Source organism: Archocentrus centrarchus, chromosome 5 (assembly GCF_007364275.1).
Source record: "Archocentrus centrarchus isolate MPI-CPG fArcCen1 chromosome 5, fArcCen1, whole genome shotgun sequence".
NCBI lineage: Eukaryota > Metazoa > Chordata > Actinopteri > Cichliformes > Cichlidae > Archocentrus > Archocentrus centrarchus.
In genome coordinates, this window is record NC_044350.1 from 15,245,315 (window position 1) to 15,266,182 (window position 20,868).

A 20,868-nucleotide genomic window follows, 5' to 3' on the forward strand; every position below is an offset into this window, starting at 1 on the left:
TTTAAGTACCTGTAGATTTCCTCATGTTTTACTCCAAATGCAAAACCATCCCCAAAACACCTGATTTCATTACTAATGCTTTGTTAGCTATTCTTCTCACTTCTGCTGATTTTCATTCCAGTTTTTGTGTAATTTGACACACCTCAGCCTTGTCTCCTCATTTCTATTAAGAATGACTTTTTTACAGTCACCCTTCCATTGAGACAATTTCTGATGAGGATTCAATGAACGGTAGAAGTAACAACTGAAGGGCCAGATGTGTCTGTCAGGTCTTGTGTCAGGTCTTTGCTGGACCCCCCCCCCCCTATATTTCTTAACGACATGCCTTTCAGACACTGTTCATCTGCTGAAGAAGAAGAAGAAGAAGAAGAAGAAGAAACAGCCTTTATTGTCCCACAGAGGGGAAATTTGGGTGTAACAGCAGCCGCAGTTATTATAAATATAAATAAAGATATAATAATTTACACTATTAAGAAAAGAATATATATAAAATCAACAAACAAGATTAACCTTAATACTACTAATAATAACACTATATACAATGTACATGATGTGCCTGTGTGTTGAACCTTAACAGGCCGGACTATTTACAGTATATTATATATTATCCTACATTGTGTAGGCTATTGTGGTTTTTGTTGGGAGCAGTGATGGTTATAAAGTCTTACAGCTGCTGGGAGGAAGGATCTGCGGTAACGCTCCTTTGTGCATTTAGGATGCAGCAGTCTGTCACTGAAGGAGCTCTCCAGCTCAGCAACAGTTTCATGCATGGGAATACAGTTTTATAAACTCACAACTACTTCTTCTCTTCTCAGAAATAACAAGCTGTAAATACATAGCTGCCACAAGTGTACATATTGCATAACCTGTTAAAAGATGCCAATAATAAAAGTGGACATGAACATCAGGCATTCATTTCAATGTCTTGTTATGAGTAAAACACCCAGGTGGCGCTAGTCGCACAATCTGCTGTGTTTGAGAAAGACCAGATTGTGATGCTGAGCCAATATCCTAAAACAGAAACAAACAGAATATCGTCATCGTTACGCGTTTTCTTCTACCTTGACATGTCAAAATATATTCAAGAAATATATGTATGAAGGCCCTGCCACAACTCACAATGCAAGTTAATTAAACTCAACAATATTCAAACAATACTCTTTATTTATGTCCACAGGGAAAACATTTTTCACAGATTTTTTTTAACAATATAAAACAACAGGTCCACTTAAACTACTGTAAATGATAAATAAAAAAAAGACAGTAAAAAGAGGCACAAAGGGTAACATGATTGTGGTCTGTTTTTCTCTTTTTTTTGTAAACTGGACACCTGATTCGTTTTGCAAACTCTGGTCCATATTGTACTTAATTTCAAGTCTGACTTTCCACAGGTCCAGTGGTGCAAATCACAATAAATTAAGATAAATAGATTACTGTGAGAGACCAGTCAGTGTGTATCTGTAGCTGAATTTGCCCTACATAACTCTGACTCTCAAATTATCGATTATTTAAAGTTGGTTTGATTGAGAGTGGTGGGTTTATAGTGTTTGCGAGTCCACCTCAGGGTCCAATTGTTACTGCTGCTAACAGAAATGTTAGTGAGCGGCTGTCTCAGACATAGGTAAAAGGTACAGATTAAGTTCAAAACACTACAATTTGACACGCTAATAGCTGCCATGCCTCAAGACTCTGCTCTGGCTTAATTTGCTACCATTCCATGTTGAGTAGGTTAAAATCTAGTTTGGACTAGCTGATTAAGTCTGTTAGTTCAAGTTAACTGGCACAGCTACAGACACATTTAAGTATAACATTGAGACAACTTTGTCTCCACAAGTACATGATAAAGGGGACAAACCTGGGATCTTGAATTAAAGCAGCACAAGTTCATTAAAACGGTGACTTAATCAATCTCAGGTAACATGATGAAAACAAACAAACAAAACACTTATAAAGGATGTGTTGCTAATTTACATTATTTTAGCAGTGGATTCATTTCCTTCATACAGCTAAGTGAAAATGAATGCTTGTTTTTCAACTAACAGACAGCAGAAAGCTGGTTCCTTTCTCTTTGGTAAATGGCCTAGAATAATTATTTGGTTGATTTTAAGCTACCAATAACAATGGCAGTCATATAATTAAGGCCATGTCAACACTAATCTTTCCCCATTTGTTTTAAAACACATTTTACTATATTTATATCTCATGTCCACATGACTGCATTTAAGGCACCATAAATTGTTTGTTTTTTTAAAATTCTGCATGTTATGGATGCAGGAGGCACGTCCATTGTGTGTGAATGGCTGTATGATGTGCATTTAACATGAAGTTTTAAAACAAAAAAAAAACATGTTAGTGTGGATGTAAAGTACCTATAGCAGTTTACCCGACAACAACAATTCATCCTGAATTCATTGTAAACAACTTTATATTTGCAACACTATTTCTGGAACATTTACATTGGTCATCCAGCTACACTAAGCACATTTTGGTAGTTGTTTCTTTGTGGGAGTTCATGTCATCTCTTGCCCCATTTGTCATTTTGTTTGATTGCTTCACATATGAAGCAATGAAAAGAAACCCAGCGAGATTTCATAAACGGACCCAAATTTAGCTGACTGCATCTGAACATTTATCCCTGCTTCATTACTAATAATTCACAGGCATTCAGATCAATGCTTAATCAGTAAAAAAAAACAAAAAAAAAAAAACAAACAAAAACAAAACTACTTTTCAGTTGCATCCAATATCCAATACATATGCACTGCACTCACATTGCTGAGGGTTTTACGTTAACCTGGAGGCAAGTTTGTGCTATGCTAAGTAACATTATGTTGTTAGACGCTTTAATTTTTTACTACAAGATAATAAGAACTTTCATGAAAAGTTCTAACGGTCACAAAAAGTGAATCTAAATCATTTTTCCGACTATCTCACTTTGGTTTAACGGGAGAACATGCTGCCTTTGAGTTAACAGGGTTAGTTTGGCATCCAAGTTTCTTCTCTTTACACTTGGCTATAAAAATGAGAGGCGTCCTCTCCAAACCAGCGACCTTCAGCATCCTCTGCAGCTCTGTGGAGAGCCCCTCTCTGAATCACCTGGAAATTATCAACAGAAAGCCACGATTAGCATGTGGAGACATACGTGCAGCAGTCAAACGTTGATCTGGTAACATGCAGCTTGTTCACTTTCACTTGCACATTAAGCATGCTTCACCAGCCAGCATTTAAAAACCAAGAAAGGTGAGACAAGTGTTAACGTGTCTAAATAACAGGCTGCAGAATAATTTTAACATCAGATCATCACAATGCAAACATTTTGTCTGTATCATTTTAGCATTTACTTATTGCTCAATTTTTCGACTACTTATTGCTCTAAAATAAAAATAAAAATGAATGAAAATGATTTCAAAAATGAATAAAGAGTTTCGTTAGTTTACCTGCTCATGGTATCGCTGAGTTTGGTAGCTGGGTGACTCTCCAACAAACATGCTTTTCATTCGGATTGCTCCCTGTCTGTCAAGAGAACGAGACCTGGGTGCTCTTTGCTGACTGCGCCTATGCCATGACATCAGCTGTTCATTCACTGCTTGTCGTGGGAGACCATTAGAGTGCCAGTGTGGATGGTCCAATTTTGCTGGAGGGGTGACTGTGATATCAGGAAGAAAAGGCCTCTGTACTCTGTGGGGAGGTAGTGCATTGTCTTTATACCTATAATCATATCTATTTGGGGAACGAGGAGCTTGCTGGGGGAAATAGCTCTGTGGCATATCCATATTATTGTAGACCACTTCTTCATTGTAATAGCCTTTTTGAATACCAGTACAGGGCTGGTACCGGGGATTATGGTAAAAGCCAGGATGTGGAAAAGCTTGAGGTCCATAGCTGCCAACTGGGCTAGGGAGCAGGAATGCAGACTGATATTGTTTGGGCAAATCACAGGGCAATTCCCGACACGGGGGGGTATTGTAAGAAGTAAATGAGTTTTCAGAGTTGCTGTCCTCAGAGCTAACATGGCTTCTATAGTTCACTGTAGGGGATGGAGTCTCTGGTAAAGTTATTGAGAACTCGGTCAGTCGCCTCCTTGCACCTCTGGGGCGACCGCGCTCCTTTTCAAATGACGACTCGGGAGAGGACAGCCTGTGCAAACCACAACAATTACAACAGAACATATTAACAAATCTCCTTTGCACAGAAACTGCACATGTAAATAGGTTCACCTAGATTTCTATCTATTCTGTAAAAGAGATCTTACAGTCAGCTTTATGCACTGCATGGGGTGCAAATCCTAACGTACTGACATGCAGATGGTGTGTGAGTGTAGCTACCTGAAGGAGAGTTGTCTGTGCACTCGCATCTCTGGAGTGGAGGGTGTACTGTTTGACTGGGTGCGACTCAGTTTCAGATGGGAAAGCTGGACAGGCAAAGCCTCCAACAGTGGCAATGGATCAGTTTTGGCTGGACTGCTGAACACACAAGATGAGAGAATTTATGTGGGTACTACTTGGTGGGCGGACAGTTTGTACACACACACACACATACACACACACACACACACACACACTTGGATGAATGCAATTTATTTATTTATTTTTTGGCCACAGCAGCTTTATTCATAGTAGAGAGAGAGAGAGAGAGACAGGAAATGGGGGAAAGATGTTGGGGAAGACACATGGGCAAATTGGCGACAGGCCGGGACTCGAACCTGCACCGCCCACACTGCAACGCGGCATATGCATGTGGTTGCAGGCTTCACCACTGAGCCACCCGGGCGCCCATGAATGCATTTTAACATAGCATTTGTTACATTTATAAATGAAAACATGACACCTAGAAGAATACACGTTATCAGGTGTTGGAGTTTCTGGAGGTGGGGGACTTAAATAGTTACATACAGATTTATAGTTCTCCGCTGGCTCTGCACACTGACTGATGCAAAACCCGATGGCAGTATAAGACATGTCAGTGACACGTTCTCTGTCATTCAGAGCATTAGTCATGGAAATAATTTTTTTTTTTTTTACTGGAAACAGATTTGCTAAAAGTAGATGAGAACAAGCTATTTCAAACCAATAAAGAAATTCTTACAGTGTTAACATAATAACCAACAGTTTATTTGCTGTTAAAGTCAGAAGAGACTTTTTCTTTTTTAAAGTCAGAAGAGACTTTTTCTTTTTTTTTCATCCATTTGGCCATTGGATTCTTTCCAAAGAATCTAACAACCCAACGTTTGTTTACATAATATCACAAATTATAGTTTGCTTTTCCAACCCTCACAACTTGACAAACAGGAAAGGAGTCATAATGGATAACCTGAGTTACCTCATCTTGGTGGATGAGCGTGACTTCTTGCTCTTCTGGAAAGGTTGGTCAAGACTTGACTCGGTCCACGGGGAGTGCTCGATGGGAGGAGGGTCATATGCAGGGCTCGAGTTGAAGCTCAAGTCAAGGCCTGGATGGGGAGAGTGACTCAGGTTCAGCTGCAGGGACTGTGCAGTCACAAATGGAGGCATGTAGGCGCCGTCCACGCACGACTGCGTGGACAGGGGGCGAGGCTGGGGAGGATCTGTCTCTGCTGGATAAGGGAGTCCTGAAGAAGGCTGTGAAGACTGGCTTGTGACTTCTGAGGAAAAAACCCAAAACAAACCCCCCCCCACAAATGATGTGTATGATAAAGCATTTTGCATGGATACACATTTATTGTCACCACAGACTCTCTACCGTAAACCACTTTTATAAGGGAAAACCATGAAAATGACAGTATTTAAGATAAACACTTGGATTCTCTTCAATTTTTTACAGGTTCTGTGGTTAACTGGTGATCTGACAAACACCACTAGGGTTTTAAACTACAAAACCAAAAAAGAGAAAAGAAACTGCTTTCAAAGAAACTGGCACGAGTCTTACCTTCATCTTGCACAACAGAATCAGACAGAGAGCTGTCATCAGATGTGCCAAGGTCTGAAAAACAAAACAGAAAGACACTCAGCATTAGAATGATACATTTCTAGAAATCTGTGAACAGCCTTTATGATCCGAAAGCAAAATAAGTCCTGGTGCAGATGATTTTTGAAAGATACGAGAGTTTCTTTGGAGGCTTACCTCGTTGCATAATACCGAGTGCAGGGAGTAGTGATGTTCGGCCATGTTCCAGTCGCAGGCTGAAGGCTGTCTCTTGTAGGTGCTTGAGTTTCTTCTCCTCTCTTTTGCACTGCTGCTGGCGGCTTTTCTTCACAGATTTGCTCAAGTTTTCCTCTTCGCAGAGCTTCCGTGCAGCTTCATATATCTTCATCTGAAGGGCTAGAGCAGCATCGACTGAACTTAGTTTTGAATCCTGCAAAGGTTACGGCAGGTTAGCAGAGCACGAGGGACAACAATAAAAGGACATTATTCCACCATTCAGGCTCCTAATGTTGCTTATACCTCTGCTCCTTGAGGGATGTTGAGTTCATCCAGTTTAAATGCAGCTCCAACACGTCTGTGAATTTGCGGCGGTTTCTCTCCTAGCTGCAGAGGATAATCTTTTGACAGCCGGCCTGTCAGCTCCTAAACAATATGGAACTAATTATAATCCAAATGTCCACAAAGCAACATCTCAATGTGAATAAAAGTTTATTTTTATGAGGACAGATGGAAGCTTGGTTAAATGGTCAATCAAAACATGATTTCTTTTAAAACCAACACCGATAAAGCTTTTCAGTTTTCAGTAAGTTTATTCAACCATCTCCATGTTCCAGTATTGAAATGGTGCACAAGTATCTAACTCTTATCTCCGTACAAGTTGAGACTTATAGGTGGTGAGAAGTGGTTGCACAACTTTGCATTTGCAGAGATTTTCTTTCACAACACATTCTTTGGGTTTCACTTTCCCACTCTATTAAGTATCTGTGTCTATACTGAACCCACAGCAAGCCAACGCACTGTTTCCGATTTCATTAAAGATCAGACAAAAGAGGCTCGTACTTTGAGTCACCCAGAGCCACCCGCCTTTACAGACAGACAAAATCTTAAGTGTAGCCAATAAGCTTACTTATTCTTTTGTCACAGAGATCAGGGAGAGGTATCACGGCTCTCATTAGTTCACCTGAGCATGTCCCAACAGGACTGCCTTGCCCAAGTGTCAACAGGAAAGAATGATCAGTCCTGGGATTTTACCCTGGAGCTCCAATGCATGCCATGAACACGCCTGAATACAAGTATGTGTCCAGTTGGGAAATTTCTAGAGTTTATTTCGCAGAAATAAGGAAAGACTTAACATGAAAAATGATGATGTGAAAAAAAGTCTCATACCTGATCCAAAATTGCTAAAAGCCACTTGAACCACCTCTTTGATAGCTATACTGCATTCACACAAACCAGCCATGTTACAAGAACTAATTTATTTATACACAGTCTCTGACAGCAAAACAGATAATAAAGGACTCCTCACTTTGGAGGTCCTTACTGGTGATTGTTAATGGAGATAAACTCGAAAATGCATCAGTTAGAATTGGTGATGGTCTCATTCCTACACTGTGCCTTCTAAATGGCCTAGAAGGAAAAGACAGAGCTGGGAGGAAGTCTCAGTCTCACTGTGGCACTGAACGATCTAATGTGAATGACTCAAAGCCCTATATGAAAGTGCTTTTTATTAAGATTTCCAAAAAAAAAAAAAAAAAAAAAAAAAAAAATAAGAGAGAGAGAGAGAGAGAAAATTGAGACATTTACTGAAATATTTTCTTATTGTGATTTGGAAAGGCCCTGTGATGGACTCCAGATCTGTCCAGTGTGTACCCTGCCTCTCACCCTATGACAGCTGGTTTAGGCTCCAGCCCCTGTGAAACCCAGAATTAGATAAGTGATTAAAATGAATGGATGCACTGATTTGGAAATGGAGCATGTAAACCCCACAACCTATGACTGTCCCGTGATCTGACATTAGCGTCCTGCCCTCAGTCATTTTGAATTCATATATATTTACCTATCCATTAATGACTATATGTGAAGCACCAAACACAGCAGAAATGTCCCTCTGACAGGTCACTGACAGAACACTGCCCCACCAATTTAATCCTTCATAAAAGCCTGCTGAATCATCTGCAGTGTGCTCAGGGAACTTTGTAACAGGTTGCCTAATTACCTAACAGTTGTCTTTACTTTGTTTAGATCTACTTAAACTGTAAAGACTTTAATGAAGATGAATTAGATAATCATAATTATGTGACTCATTTGTTCTGTTACGTGTTTCATTGCAATATGCAGCCTCCTTAGATTCTAAACTACTGATCTATGGTTGGCATGGGGATAAACATTACTTACAGCTTCTCGGATGCAGAGTTTCCTCAGCTCACGTAAGCACAACTCCAGTTTCTCTTGGAGTTCCTGGTGTTTGATCTTTATTGCCCGCGTGTGTGTGGTCACATCCTTTGTGTGGGTTGTTGGGCTGTCAGACCCTGCAATGGTAAAGGAGCACATGAACACATCTAAGATAATGTGACTGAAATTACTAAGAGAAGTCAAAATGTAAAGCAAAAGTTTAAAATCTCAAACGGTGCATTTAAATCAAAAATAAAACACACAAAAATGGTCAACTTTTTCCAGAGGTATGTTTTCAGAGGTTGTCATTGTGTGTCAGCAAGATCACAAAAACACTACCAAGAATATTAGGACTTCAAATCTCTGTCTAAGATATGAAATCTCAACAGTAACAACAACAACAACAACAACAACAGATGAACAATCATTACACACATATGCATAAAATGAATTGGAAAAATTGGAGAAATGCTAAACTTCAAAGCTAAAGAAACATAAAACATCAAAGTAAAGTTACTGTCCAAGTCAAGGCAGGTCAAACAGGAGCAGCCATAACATTTACAGCCTAATCAGTCAGCCTCAAACTTTTAAAGCTTCTTGAATTAGCTATCGTGAAATTTGATGGCCTTGCAACCCTGAACTGGATAGTGGAAGAAAATGGAGGGATGGAAGAAAGGAAATTTGGTGGAGAGTGCCCAATACCATTTTCTAGAGCTGAAGAAGCTAAATAAAGCCATAGCCAAGTGACTTAAAGCTACGGAAAACAGATGAAAAGCAGTGAACCCTCTCACTGGAGAGTTTAAAACCACACAATACATCAGTATTGTCACCTGGTATTTGACATAAGACATAAATGTATCAAATACAAAAACAAACACTGATGAATTTCTGCAGTCAGACCATCTTAGAGATACAAAAGCACATAGACGGTGCCGGTTCATTGGCTGCACCTAGACAAATTTTATCTGATTCAAAAGAAGAGCCCTGCAACAAATCCCGCCTTTGTGAAGCTTAACATGCTCAGTTTCTGTTGACACTGTGTGGTTTTCAACAGCGTGCTCATTTTAGGTGCTTTTGAACTGCATTGTGTTGAAGTGACAACTGAGTGTGCCTAAGTGCATAATGTGTCTGGGTCTTAAAACACATCCTCCACAAAAATAAAACCAACGAATCAAAAAGGCAAGAAACTGAGTAAAGACTGAGGAAAAGTCATTTTATGTCAGACTTATGAGTATATAAATCAACTGCACTTAAATATTTTATCTATACTGTGCAGCTTAGATCTAGTTTTATTCTGTCGAGTGTATATAACAGTTGCATTTATGATTTTTTTTTAAATGTCTGTTGAGTGCAGCTGGAAGAAAAACTAATCCTACAGTGTCTGCAAACACATGACCTGAACTGTATTAATTCATGTACTGTCATTAATTCCAATGAAATTAATCGTAAAAGTTAAAAAGGCAAGTATAAAAATCCCAAGTACCACATGATGTTGAGGGTGATGTTTCCATTTCATCATTTTATCTTTTTATTTTATCTTCAGATGTTATTTTATGGCATTATTGACTTTAACTTTTGTGGTATTGACATCATGGATTTTAGCCTCAAACACTCACTTGATTGCAACAGATTAACAACGGAGGTTACTGCAGCCAAAAGCAACAACCAACAGAAGAACAAAACTTCTGTTTTATCTGTTGTTTCCATTAGTAACATTAGTGATACTGTGTAACACCGAAACCGCAAAAATCACAATCAGCATCTCTGTAACTATAAACAACGCGAGTGTTCAACTGGTGCTGTCTGTAGCCTTGGTGACTAATGGCATTAGGTCTCCAGCCCGTGGGAGTAGTTTTAGGCAATATCCACTGAGCACCACATACCTTCAGAGATTATTAACAGGTTCCCTGCAGGTACTGACAAACATATGAGGTGTGACAGGAAAAAAAAAAAAAAAAAAGAGTGACAGCACTACAATAGGCTGAAGAATTCCTCTTCCTCAATCACAATCACCCTATTCATTGTAGTGTGACACTTTTTCATTGTATAGGACAGACATCACGTGGCTCAATTAGTGCGCAAGGAATGTCAGAGAGGCCAAAGCAAAATCAGCAGAAACTAATGGGTGTGCAAAAACAACGTGGCTAATGCCTGCTATTAATTGTAGGATACTGTGAGGAAGACGACCAAACTGGAGAGGCAAGTTTACGAACACCCTGAAGTAAATTGCGGCAGTCCCCAAAAAAATATCTGATACAAAGATGGGTGAGCAAATTGTTTAACCTCTTCCACCCTGCATTAGTAACTAAAGAGCAACCCGCCCTGCTCTGCGATGCTCAGTATGGATGCTGCATTGTTGGGCTTCATTCCCATTGCATCAAATTCATGGAAGCTACAGCTGAATTTTTTTTTTGTTCACTTGTATAAAAGCACATTTACTCATTTATGCTAATGTTATGGAGCTGTATAAGGTCCTTTTAGGTGTAAATACAACAAAAATCGGGGTTATAGAGTTAGGCAGACATGACCTCTTTTAGCTAATCCTCATCTCTGTTTGAGGCTCCTGAATACAATGGCTACTACAAGCATACCATCCAAATTTCTGACCTAAACGTCACCAGCAGTTTGATTGTGGAGGCTGTAGGCAGCAAAAGGTTTTGATGAATGTGAGGAATGAAAGATATGGTCTCTGCTTCTCCTGCACTGGTTTCATCATTTTGTTTATTTAACATAGTAGATAACATCTACCTGCAGTTCAACTGGCAGGAATGACTACTTTAAAAGTGAAAAGTTAGTGGAGATTATTTTATCAAGCACGTAACTGACACTTCTGCTACCAGGATACAACTCCATGTTTTAATGAATGAGGTTATTCTCTGAAAGGAGAATAAGATTGCTTAAGCATTATCAATTCAGTAGCGCTCTCAAGATAACAACAACTTTATTGCTTGAAAATATAATGTACTTTTATTTACTCAAAGGCATTTGAAAAGAGGAGCTGCGATAAATTTATCTGGTTGGATTTTTGTTGGAATAAGGTGTTTGCTCAGTTTCAGCACTCATTTAAGGCTCTAACGAGGGTCGACGGGTAAAAATGGTTTTGCGCTTTGCTTTCTAGGCCTCGTGTGGGGTTTCAGTGCCGCTCAGTAAACATTTTGGAAAATGTGACACCTCATGGGAAAACCCGACCAAAGACACACACCGGAAATCCAGGCTGTTCACAAAAAAATAAAATAAAAACACGGCCAAGCAATGACTCAGTCAAGAACAGCCAGATTTCCCGATGTTTATCTTACCTCAACTGTCTGCAATATCTCTCAAAATGCTATCTGAAAAATGTAGTTTATCAAACAGTTTCTGATGTATAAAACTGCAAATAAACAACGCACTATTCTTCTCCGGGTCGTCGTCCAGCAAACCTCTCAGCTATGAAAGGAGCATCCCTGCTCAGCGCAGTCACACACACCTAGTGGTGCGACCTGGACACACAGTCAGTAGTGCTGGTGACTTTTCCATCCTTCTGGATTGAGATTGAATGATTCCTTTTAAAATTCGTGGTGTTTTAATCAGTAGTTTAATCATTTATAATTGTGCTACGTGAGTATTTATGCATTTGTGTTTTTCTTCAACCACAATGTTTCAAAAATGGACACAGTTTGACATCTTCAAGTTAAATATTCATAGAAAATAAACAAAGGGAGAAATTAAATCTTTTCTTTTTGCATGTTAATCTAGAAGTTTTAAAATTCTGGGAAACATAAAAAGTAAAAAATTAACATTTTGGACTTTAGTCTGGTTTTTGCATGATGCTTAACAATTGTTCAAATTACTGAAATGTCTAACACTTAACTTAGTAAAGCTGCCCAGTTTGTTCTCACTGCATTTAGCTGTTGTACACTAACACAGAATCAGAGGAAGATTTATGTCAAATGTAATTATATCATATTGCACAGTGTCTTATGTGTAATATATGGAATGACTTGATAGTGCACTTCTTTACCAAGCACGCTATGACAGGCATGCCACTGCATTAAAAAAAAAATGGTGGAAGTGAAACACAGAAAATTGTTTTACCTGAATGAAGAATGATGCCGCTGTCAGTGTCGCTGACCTCCCCGTTGCCCTCCATGTCAGTAGATGGACTTCCTGTTCCTGTTCTTTAGTGGAGGCAAAGGATAATATCACATACCATGTCCTGCTGATCATTATATAAAGAGCCAGCCCTTATGTGAACTTTTTTAAGTAACATAGCTACGAATTGGCTAAAATACAGGGAAATTTATTTTCCAATCAGTAGCAAAATGGATTCAAAATTTGGGAGCTTATTCACAAAGCCTGCGACCTCAGGGAATCCAGCAGCAAGGAGGCAAAACACAGAAAATAATCCAAAATATACAATCCATTCATAACTAACTAGACAGTAGTCTTCAAATAAAAAACAAACAAACAAACAAAAACTAAAAACAAACCTAAAACCAGATCTAACTGCAAACAACATTAACATGCAAGCTTCTCAAAGACTGCCCATTACTTAATCTTGTGACCTGTTGCTAAGTGATTCAGGCGTGACTTGCCTCTGAACTCACAGACAGGTGTAGTCACAGTCTCCCACAGCATGAGTACACACATGACCTGTTGTCAGGTCTACGGTGTTTCCTGTGACGGCCTGTTTGTTAGGCTGTGACGTCATGATGATCGCCACCAAGTCACTCAGTGTCATAACTGGCTCACAATGCATGAGTTATATAGCCATCTGGTGGCAAATAAAAACTGGGAAGCTTGTTGGTTTAATAATTAACTGAGTGAACAGAAGAATGCCACAGTGATTGCATTCCAGCACACAGGTGAGGTTAGCTTAAGCTAAGGCTAGAAAACAAAGGAACAGCTACCCAAGGTGAAGCCAGCTGTGTCATACAAGAACCATTTCTACTAGAACGTTGGTCGAGCTACAGGGTAACACCAGGGAGCATGTAGCGACCTTTAAAATGTATCTTATTATCCTATCACTGACACAACCATGACACACATCCTCCACAAACATGCGACTGTGACCTGCACACCTCTGAATCACAGATAACTACCAGGTGTTTTTTTGGCAGAAGAAAGGCAAAATGGCTGATGCACAGCGCGCTGACCACGACAGAACCATTCGGCACTGACATTTCAAACCGAATAATTAAAAAACAAAACAGATGCAGCCACACACCATCTTTGACACAATCTACATGTGTTGACATCCACTGATTAGGGGTGGGTGATATAGCCACAAAAGAAATATGTGATATTTAAGGAGATATAGGGAAAAAACAAACAAACAAAAAACAAAAACATACTGAACAAACTTGGTGATCACAGCTTGCAAAGAGCAACATTTATCAGTACAAACAATATGAAGGCCATTTTCCATCCTTTTTCTCCAATGTTGTGTTCTAGGGCATGTGAACACCACGGTGTCATGATCTCAGTGATATCACGATGTGACAATTTTATATCAAGTAAAAAACTTTTTACTGATATTATGTATTAATTACTGTAGGGTCTTTACCTTAGAACATAAAGTGCCTTGAGGCGACTGCTTTCTGTGATTTGGCGCTGTATAAATAAAATTGAATTGAATAGCAGATGATATATCGCAGTGCTACCAATGATGCAAAAATGATATGGCTACAGACACTGATTGGACGCTGATGACTGGATCAACATAATCCTACACAGCAGAGTTTTTTAACCACATTTGCATATATTAAAACTAAATACAAGTCAATAAGATAGTTAATCATTAGTGGTGGGTTTATTTAACATTTCCCAAGAATACCCACACAATTAGACACGTTGCAACCCTGAGACAAGTGAGTGAGACTGAAGCAATGTGTCAAAATCATATCAGTTTCTATTGGCTCAGAGATGAGCGATAACACAGGAGGGAGAAATGAACACAGCGTTCTCGTTTTATTGGCATGAACGGTCCCTATCTGTATAAACAGACTTTTAAATGATGCAGCACAACTTTAAAATTTATGGTCAAGTATTAGCCCAGTGGTTCTGACAGTATAGTACTTTCAGAACCACTGGGCTTATCAATTAACGTTTTTTTAAATTAATCAAGCTTTATTCACTTTTGAAAGAAATACTGGAAAATAACCACGGCACATTCTGACAGCCCAAATAATGTCTTCAAAGAGCTTAGAGCACCTGAAAAACAGTACAAAGATCCAAAAGACATCTGAGACACATGAAACGCACAAAAGCAGAAAATTCCAGATTTTGAAAAACTGAAATCATATTTACAGTGTTTTAAGTTGAAAAATCATTTTAATAATCATTCAATTATTGTAATAATTATGTTGTTTTATTCAGATCCTTTTGGTCAACTTATTGATTAATGAACCCTAGGTTGTGTTTTGTTAACAATACACCAAGGCATATTGTCTACATTCAAATGTGGGAAGTCCAGTTACATGCCTTGGAGCATTTTAAGTTTTCAGTTTCCCACTTGGCAGCTGAAGGTGTGCGAACACTGAAATCCCCAGGAAATAATCTGCACTCATCTCTCATCCATGTATTGACAAAGTTGCAATCTTAGTTGTGAGTGAACTGAAACTTGTCTTGTGTTTACAGATAGCTGTTTGGTTGGTATGATTTCCCTGCTTTTGTACCTGCTGTTTGTAATTTTTTTTGTGATAATTTTACATCCTTGAAGGGACTAAATGAGAGTTTCAGGAAAGAATTTCACAGTGTATAAATATTCACATTAAATATTACAATTACAGATATTCTACATTAATCCAAATGAATGCACACAGAGGGTTGTAGGCTCTATGAAAACTGTCAGTTGGACAATATTAAGAAAATTAAAAAAAGGAAGTACTTACTTTACTTCATGAAAAACTCAAAATCCAATCAGTGAAAAATTTCCCACAGAATTCCCAACTTGAACAGAGATACTCAAACCCTGAGCTGTGTGGAGTCTGGGCAGGAATGAGAGACTCGCCCACTAAGAACGCGCTGCCTGCTGAAGAGGTGTGGCCTCGTACAACGAGGGCTGAACACTTGAGACGGGATCATATAACTCAACGCCTGTGTGAGCTTGAAACTGTGTCACCAACAATGACCAACACACTGAGAAATTACCAGTCACTTTACACTCTTATCAGCCCGCTAATAGACGGGTGGGGACAACCTTGACTGAAACATGTGTCTCATTATAAATGCAATAGTTCTTGGCAAAAGGCTTGGAGCCCTGGTAATAATTAAATTACTGGTTTAATGCTCACAAATATGCAGATTCCTGCCTTTTCTACACCTTATTTGATAGTAAACTGAAAAATGCTTTTCTAAAGTCTAAACTAAGCAATTTGAGGACCTCATCGTCCTAACTGAACTTGTGTGGTTGGCATTTTATGTTAAATATTTTCTAATATTTTATAAACCAAAAGGTTCATTAGCATCAAAGTCATTTTATAGATCAATCATGCATCTTTTATTTATTAGTTGCAGCCCTGTAAGTTTATCTTCATTAGCAGCCAGCTTCTACCAGCTGAAGGTCCTGGTTCACTGATTTGTTTAAGGGCCGGTAATTTGTTTGTGGGACAGAGTTCAACTCTAGTTTAAACAACTATGACTTCATAACTGCATTTAAATGACTCACTCAGAGTTGGACGTTTATTTTCTCACAATGAGCAGTTACTGCTAATTACTGTGAGAGTTCCCAGTAGTGAGTGGAGAGCACAGATCAAATACCTGAGTCAGTGCATGTTTACCGCCATCTCCTGGTTGATTAAAAGAAGAGAAAAAAATAACTAATTATAAACTTACAATGTTTACCAGCCTAGATTTTCATGCACTCCCTAAAACTTCACTACTTGTCCACCTACTTCCAGTCTACCCATGATGCCGTTTTGAGCCCTGCTCTTTCTTCCTCCACTGGAAAGAGGGAAGCAAATGGCAGTGGGATAGTCCACATGATTTACAGAGCACCTGCTTTGCATGGTTCACATTCATTCAGAATCTCAATATTCATTTTGGCTTTCCAGGAATGTTGGTGCTCAGACACTCAGAAAAAGGTCCTGCAATTCCCAGACACTCGAAGATCACATCTCAAATAACATGGCACCAAGAAAGCAGCCGCTGCACTGATAAAAGCTGTAAAGTTTTGGTTCAGTAACTTCTACACTTAAGACTTCACGCTGTGAACACTACCCAAAAAAGTTCCCAGATACCAAACCGATGTGGGGCAAATGCTCTCAAGTTTGCCTTTGACAACGAGTTTTTTTCCGTACAGAGGAGTTTTGGGCACCCCAGGCCCCCCAAAGCTTTTGCTAATTTGGGTTTCCATTTAATGAAGCGTAGTGAACATTTTTATTTACCAAATGGTCAGAAATCTTGGAAAAATACATAGATTTCTGTTCAAGAACGGAACAGGCTCACTGCCTTCATTGTAAGTGGTAATCACGCTCCACATGGAACATTATACACACAATACAGACAATACTTAAGTGTATCCTTTAGGTTTCCCTTCAAAACACAAAAGCTACATAATGCTAAAAACACAATGCTTCTCTTAAATCTTAGTTGGAGCTTAGTTCTGGGGTATGCTCATCAGCTACTTCCTTGTGAAATCCAGTTTCAAAACATTTATTCATTCTCTGCTCAAATACAGGTCAAGGAAATTCAAAGGATATTTTAAAGCTACACAAATGCAGTCATAATTAATGAGTAAATATGTCAAACAATAATGACATGACAATGATTATCAAAATAATAATGATTATGAGCTTCATCTACCACCATCTGTCTGCCTAATACAATACAGCAACACATTATGCAAAAAAAAGCATACCATGCAGTTTGACAACATGAAATCTATCTATCTATCTATATATATATATATATATAAAAATTTTTGTGTGTGTGTCAAATTCTAGGCTTTTTACAGGTTTTTCATGACTCTGAGCCCATATAATACCATGCACTGATGTGGGAAACTACAGTTAAGAGGAACTAAGAGAAAGCTGTAAATGAGAAATGTGTAGTCACATTTTAACACCTAGTTTTTAACACCTAGTCAGAGATGCAATTACAGTGTAACATTTCCCAGTCAAGAGGACATTAGTCATGTCACAGCTGTCCCCTGACAGTGCATCGATGTGATGACTGGTAAAACGGTTTCCCACAATGGTACCAAACACAGCATCCAGAATTATGGTAGCCAGTTGGTGGATGTCATCATGGGTAGTTTATATAAACCAGAAGTCCCAGGGAGACAGAGGGCAGGCTTTGTGTAGGAAAAGCAGCAGCTGGCAAAACAAATTCTTTAAATATTCTTGAGTCCTTTTGTAAGTGCATGGCTAGACTACCGTTGCCAATGCAAAACCATCACGTGCCAGCCAATATTTTACAATTTTCTTCTTCTGTCGGATAATCAGAGATGATGGTTAAGTCAAATGTGTCAATACTTTTAAAGCTGCACTAATCCTTAAAAAAATTAAAACACAAACAAAGAATCTGTTGGAGCTGCTGCGCTCCTCTACACCTCTTGCTGCCTGCGGCAGTCTAAGCTTTATGCTGATTCAAAGCTCGAACTAACTAATGCAAAAAAATAAATAAAAAGAAAAAAAAAAGAAAATAAAAACATCTGCACGTAGGCAGAAGAAAAGTCCCTGCTTTCATCACTGTATCACATGCAAATCAGGGCCTATTCTACATCGTGATCAAGCACTACAATTGTGGCTGAGAGTGAACAAACTGAAACAGATGAAAAACATGTAACAGGCAGATGAGTATACTAAACTTAAGAGACAGAACTGAAAGATACTGTTTTGTTTTTAAGTTTTTACATATCATGACATAATAAAAATCTAGTCCTTAGCAGGCCTTAAAATGAGGTAAATACAACCTCAGATGAACAGCAACACATGACATATTACACAGGTCATTATTTATTGAAAAAAAGGCTAAGCCAAAATTGTAAAGCAGAAACTAAGTACACCCCATGATTCAGTAGATTGCAGAAGCACCTTTAGTAGAAATAACTTAACATAATGGTTTTCTGTAGAACTTTATTGCTCTCTCACACCATTGTGGAGGAATTTTGGCCCACTCTTCTTTACAAAGATGCTTCAGTTCATTGAGTTTTTCATTTATGCACAGCTTTCTTAAGGTCCTGCTAGAACATTTAAATTGGCTTGAGATCTAGACTTTGACATGACCTTTGTTAAATTCTGTTGTAGGTTTGCTGTTGTGCTTTGGATCATTGTCCTGTTGCATTACTCTGTCAGGCTTTAGCTGTCAGACAGATGGCCTCAGATTTGACTCCAGAATAGTCTGGTAAGCAGAAGAGTTCATGGTCAGCTCGATGACTGCAAGTTGCCCTGATAATTTGGGCTTTTTTTTTTGCCAAACAGGCCCAAATGTTTGACAGCTGGTATGAAGTGTTTGTGCTGATATGCTGGGTTTGGTTTCCTCCAAATGTGACACTGCGCATTAAGATCCAGTCACAGTCCAGACCTCAACCTGATTGTGGGTGGGATTGATGAGAACATAAGAGAGCTGTGAATAAACGAATGAAATGTAGCAACCACAAAGAAGAGTGTTCCATCACAGCGATGTGAGAGACTGATTAAGTCATACAGAAACTCCAAGTTACTTCAAGTTATTGCAACCAAAAGCGGTTCCTCTGGTAAAGGTGGTTTTTACCATGGCTGTGTATTCTCTTTGTTTGAGCTCCATTGCACCATTATATAATATTCACACTAAAGACCAACTATGTTTTTTTATGACTTTACACATTTTGGAAATTAAACACTTACTCTCCAACGTTCAGCTAGGTGTCACTGACATCAGGAAACTTTAAGTCTTTATGTGGGTTTAACCAATCCTGGGCAGCACAGCATGAGTTTGTAATTACTGCTGCACTGGAGGGTCAGTGAAGTAGCAGGGGTTAAGCCACTTCTGTCTTTTGCCCTCAGGTCAATGCTCAGGAATGTGTGACTCCAGTAATATTTCAATCACCTGAAATTTAAAAAAAAACTAACCAAGGGGAGGACTGCATGGAAGAAAACCTTCACATGAATTGGAGACAAAATAACATTAGTCTTGCAGTATGCCCACTATCACTCATTCGGTAAACTGTAAATTTCATGAGGTTGGCAACACTGCAATCATTCAGCTTACATTTTATGATCAGTAAAAGCGGATGTTGCAATCTGAAAACTTCTGCGTACACTCAGGTGTCTGTGCACAGTTTATGGTGCAGCTTCAAGCTTCACTTCTCGTTTGCAAACAAGTGACACTTTGAATAACACAAAATTAAAAATAAACCAGGGAATGTTTATACAATTCAAGCCTTTTAAAGAAAATAAGAATTACATAAAACAGATAAAAGACAGAAACTGTCTCAGTGGCAAGTGTGATGACAGCAGCTTTCTGGTTCACAGATTTAGGATGTTACCTGCCAACTAAAACTGAACACAGAAACAAATAAAACAATAATAACTCTGTGCAGCTGTGTCAGATGCATTAAGCTTGCTGGGCCTCATCTTCAGAGTTTCTCAAAGTTTAGTAACTTCGCTTCAGTGGTCAGCTCTTCCCAAAACTTTCACTCTTGGCTCACAGTTACATATCTTTAAGTTAAGCTAAGCTAGGCTGTTTTAAATAAACAATGCACTACACGACACTAGTTAAAGTAAGGTTATATATCATTCCTAGCTTTCTTACTCTTACCTTGGTAGCTAGTTAGCCTGCTAGCAGCATGCCTCATCCATACAATCTGCGCTCCATTGGCTCGCAGCCTCCCAGATTTGAGCTGGAAGTTTACTTTAGATTCAGTGGGGGAAAAAGGGCCTGGAACAAAACAGCACCGAGTCCCAACGTTACGTCTCCGTAGACTAGACGCTTGGATTAACAGGAAAACAACCATTAAACTTAAGTTATACTCTCCAAACACTAACTTTGCTGGAGAGCATACTCCGAGAGCTCACTGAAGGTAAAGCGACGCTGAGCCGCCTTCATGTGCTGTCGAAAACAGCCAGCACATGAGCCAATGGCAAGTAAATACGATGGCGTTTCCCTGTTGGCTAAACGAGCCAGCGTGCCGAGTGAAATAATCGGTCAAAAAAATCATTGGGAGTGTGGTTTGTAAAGCTCATTCACACACATTCACGTATTGTTTTAGATCCGCGAAACACTCGTGTTTCTCAGCTCTGTTTGTTTGCGTTTGTAAAAATTTCCCCATGTGTGTAACAATATAGTAAGGGGGGAAAAAAGGCCGTAATGTTGAGCAGTTTGCTGCTGCGTTCATTTTATTCCACCCGAAACACCATACCCACTACGATGTAAGAACTTACGAGTGTCAGATTGGCTTATGAACGCAACATATGTCTGTCGTGCTGTGCGGACATCTAACGGGCAGTGAAGATGCCCGCGCAGCGCTGGAGATGGACATAAATGAAGTCATGTATTGGTCATGAAAAAGACAAAAACAAACAAAAACAACTAACCAAACAATAACAACACGGTCACAGTGACCCTTCATTAGGACGACTAATAAGTACAACAGGCCAGCACTAGAACTGTATC

At 39.1% G+C, this 20,868-nt stretch overlaps 1 protein-coding gene across 3 annotated transcripts; it reads right to left on the bottom strand.

The window, feature by feature from the left end:
- Nucleotides 1-1,146: 1,146 nt before the first annotated feature.
- Nucleotides 1,147-20,283, bottom strand: LOC115780387 (innate immunity activator protein-like). 3 transcript variants are annotated; one of them, XM_030729550.1, is made up of 10 exons: nucleotides 20,014-20,283; nucleotides 12,367-12,449; nucleotides 8,296-8,429; nucleotides 6,421-6,543; nucleotides 6,100-6,331; nucleotides 5,905-5,958; nucleotides 5,320-5,620; nucleotides 4,326-4,463; nucleotides 3,438-4,137; nucleotides 1,147-3,096 (listed from the first exon to the last, which is right to left on the bottom strand). In XM_030729550.1, the coding sequence occupies exons 2-10, from the start codon at nucleotides 12,419-12,421 to the stop codon at nucleotides 3,004-3,006; spliced, it is 1,830 nt and encodes a 609-aa protein (XP_030585410.1). In that variant the 5' UTR covers nucleotides 12,422-12,449; nucleotides 20,014-20,283; the 3' UTR covers nucleotides 1,147-3,003. The 3 variants fall into 3 exon arrangements, with proteins under 3 accessions (XP_030585410.1, XP_030585411.1, XP_030585409.1); XM_030729551.1 differs by lacking the exon at nucleotides 20,014-20,283 and adding an exon at nucleotides 15,165-15,293 and having other exon boundaries at nucleotides 4,326-4,460; XM_030729549.1 differs by lacking the exon at nucleotides 20,014-20,283 and adding an exon at nucleotides 15,165-15,293.
- Nucleotides 20,284-20,868: the final 585 nt, after the last annotated feature.

Bases quoted from the DNA above. Each gene is read 5' to 3' on its own strand.
- LOC115780387 (XM_030729550.1), bottom strand. From the start codon at position 12,421: ATGGAGGGCAACGGGGAGGTCAGCGACACTGACAGCGGCATCATTCTT. The intron at 5,959-6,099 runs GTAAGCCTCCAA...TTTGTTTTTCAG, and splicing joins ACTCGGTATTATGCAACGAG to ACCTTGGCACATCTGATGAC. The intron at 3,097-3,437 runs GTAAACTAACGA...GATAATTTCCAG, and splicing joins CTCAGCGATACCATGAGCAG to GTGATTCAGAGAGGGGCTCT.